The sequence below is a fragment of the Halyomorpha halys genome, unplaced genomic scaffold (genome assembly GCF_000696795.3).
Source record: "Halyomorpha halys isolate HHAL.00 unplaced genomic scaffold, Hhal_1.1 Scaffold576.1, whole genome shotgun sequence".
NCBI classification, from domain to species: domain Eukaryota; kingdom Metazoa; phylum Arthropoda; class Insecta; order Hemiptera; family Pentatomidae; genus Halyomorpha; species Halyomorpha halys.
This window is the reverse complement of record NW_027116645.1, coordinates 204,549-206,228: the sequence shown is the minus strand read 5'-3', so window position 1 is coordinate 206,228 and position 1,680 is coordinate 204,549. Positions and strand designations below refer to the sequence as shown.

At 29.5% G+C, this 1,680-nt stretch overlaps 1 protein-coding gene across 1 annotated transcript in view; it reads left to right on the top strand.

The window, feature by feature from the left end:
* The window catches only part of LOC106684377 (Protostome-specific GEF), a gene marked incomplete in the record, with an annotated part of 87,833 nt that overhangs the window by 67,946 nt on the left and 18,207 nt on the right, over nt 1-1,680 (top strand). The window contains 1 exon segment of the mRNA XM_067053377.1: nt 1,012-1,165. Coding sequence (XP_066909478.1) covers nt 1,012-1,165 — 154 coding nt within the window.

Here is a 1,680-nt window from a genome sequence, read left to right as displayed (position 1 = left end):
TCTGGTCTTTGGTCCGACTGTGAGGTATATGGCTCTGGTCTTTGGTCCGACTGTGAGGTATATGGCTCTGGTCTTTGGTCCGACTGTGAGCTATGAGAACAATGACCTCAATCAGGTGGGTGGAGTGGAAAGGGAAAAGAAGCAAATTTGTGAAAAATGCATCCCTTTCCTTAACGAAAAATTCCACGAGACCTTTTGAGAGAGAGAGTTCACCATGAGAGGCCTCTGGTTTGGATCTCATGGAACAATATCAAATAGAACGAGGAGCTTCTTAAAAGACCTAGGTCTTAGCATTGGGGATATAGCAATCTTGGTGGAAAATATTGTTTTGGACTCCCTGGGTATCATACATCATCACCTGCATGGGAATTTTTGTTGGGGAACTCTTATAATATTCATTTGTGTGTTGTTGTTTTTTCAACCTATTTATTTGTGTGTTCTAACTTATTTATTCATTTATATGTTCTTTAAACTTATGTAATAGTTCTTTTTAAATTCATTTAATTGTTTTTTTAGTAAACTGTTCTACTGCTGTGATTGTTTTGTTTCTCTTTTATTTATACGTTGCTATCTATTGATGATTTCTGTTACTTTGCTTAATTGATACATCAATACATAAATAATAATTGATAAATTAATAGATAAATAATAATTAATGCATTAATATATAATTGATACATTACATTGCTGAAGTTTCAGTCATTATTTAATTATTAATACAAATATTTTATATTGACAAAATAATCATTATGGATTATTAAAAGTATATTACTTTTATTAGGCAATTAATGTTAGATAAGTTGTTAAAATTACTTATAAATGTTTGTAATTTACAATTAAAATCATACTTTCAGAAATTTGTATAGATTTGAGAATAACATAACTTTGAGACCAAAATGGGACAAAGTTAAAATCCTTTGTATATTGTATGTTTGGAGATGAAAATATCAAATCATTGAGAATGAGATCGCATGGCCAAAAATTTTGAATAGATGCTTATTTTCCTTTAAGGACTGTGATGGAGAAGGAGCAGAAAGTGATGGTGAAGTTCCTTATAGATCATTATCCCCGACTGGCCTCAAAAGGTACGGCACTGTAAGCAGTTTGGAGAAGTTAGATGGCGAAGAGTCTGACCAAGGCGAAGAAACGGATGATTTACCTCAAGGTCGTTTTTCTTAACGAAACGTGAATTCATAATTTGTATTATATTTCAAACTTTTATAAATGTTTCTATATTAATTCTATTATATTATAAATCTTATTGTAATAATTTCAATAAATCAACTTCTCTTACTCTCATAAATTTATTTCATGATGAATTTACCATACGTCTTTATTGTTTGTAGAAAAAAAATATATTATATATATGATTAGATTTTAAAAGGGTTGTGATCGAGGTAAAGCTTCTTTTGAAGAAAGATGGAACAAAAAATAAAACAAAGAAAATGGAAATGTAAGAATTTCTAAAATAAAGTTATTTAGTTGATATTGCAGTTTTATTATTAGAATATTATTAATTGACCGTATAGAATTGATGGAAGATGATAAGGGGGGAAATAAAAAAAAGTACTCAAATAGCAACAAGAATTATTTAAGAGAAGCTGCAGGTCTTCACCTCGGCTGAGTAAACAAAAAATATTATAAACTATGTTAGCAATGTAAAATGATATATTATTATTT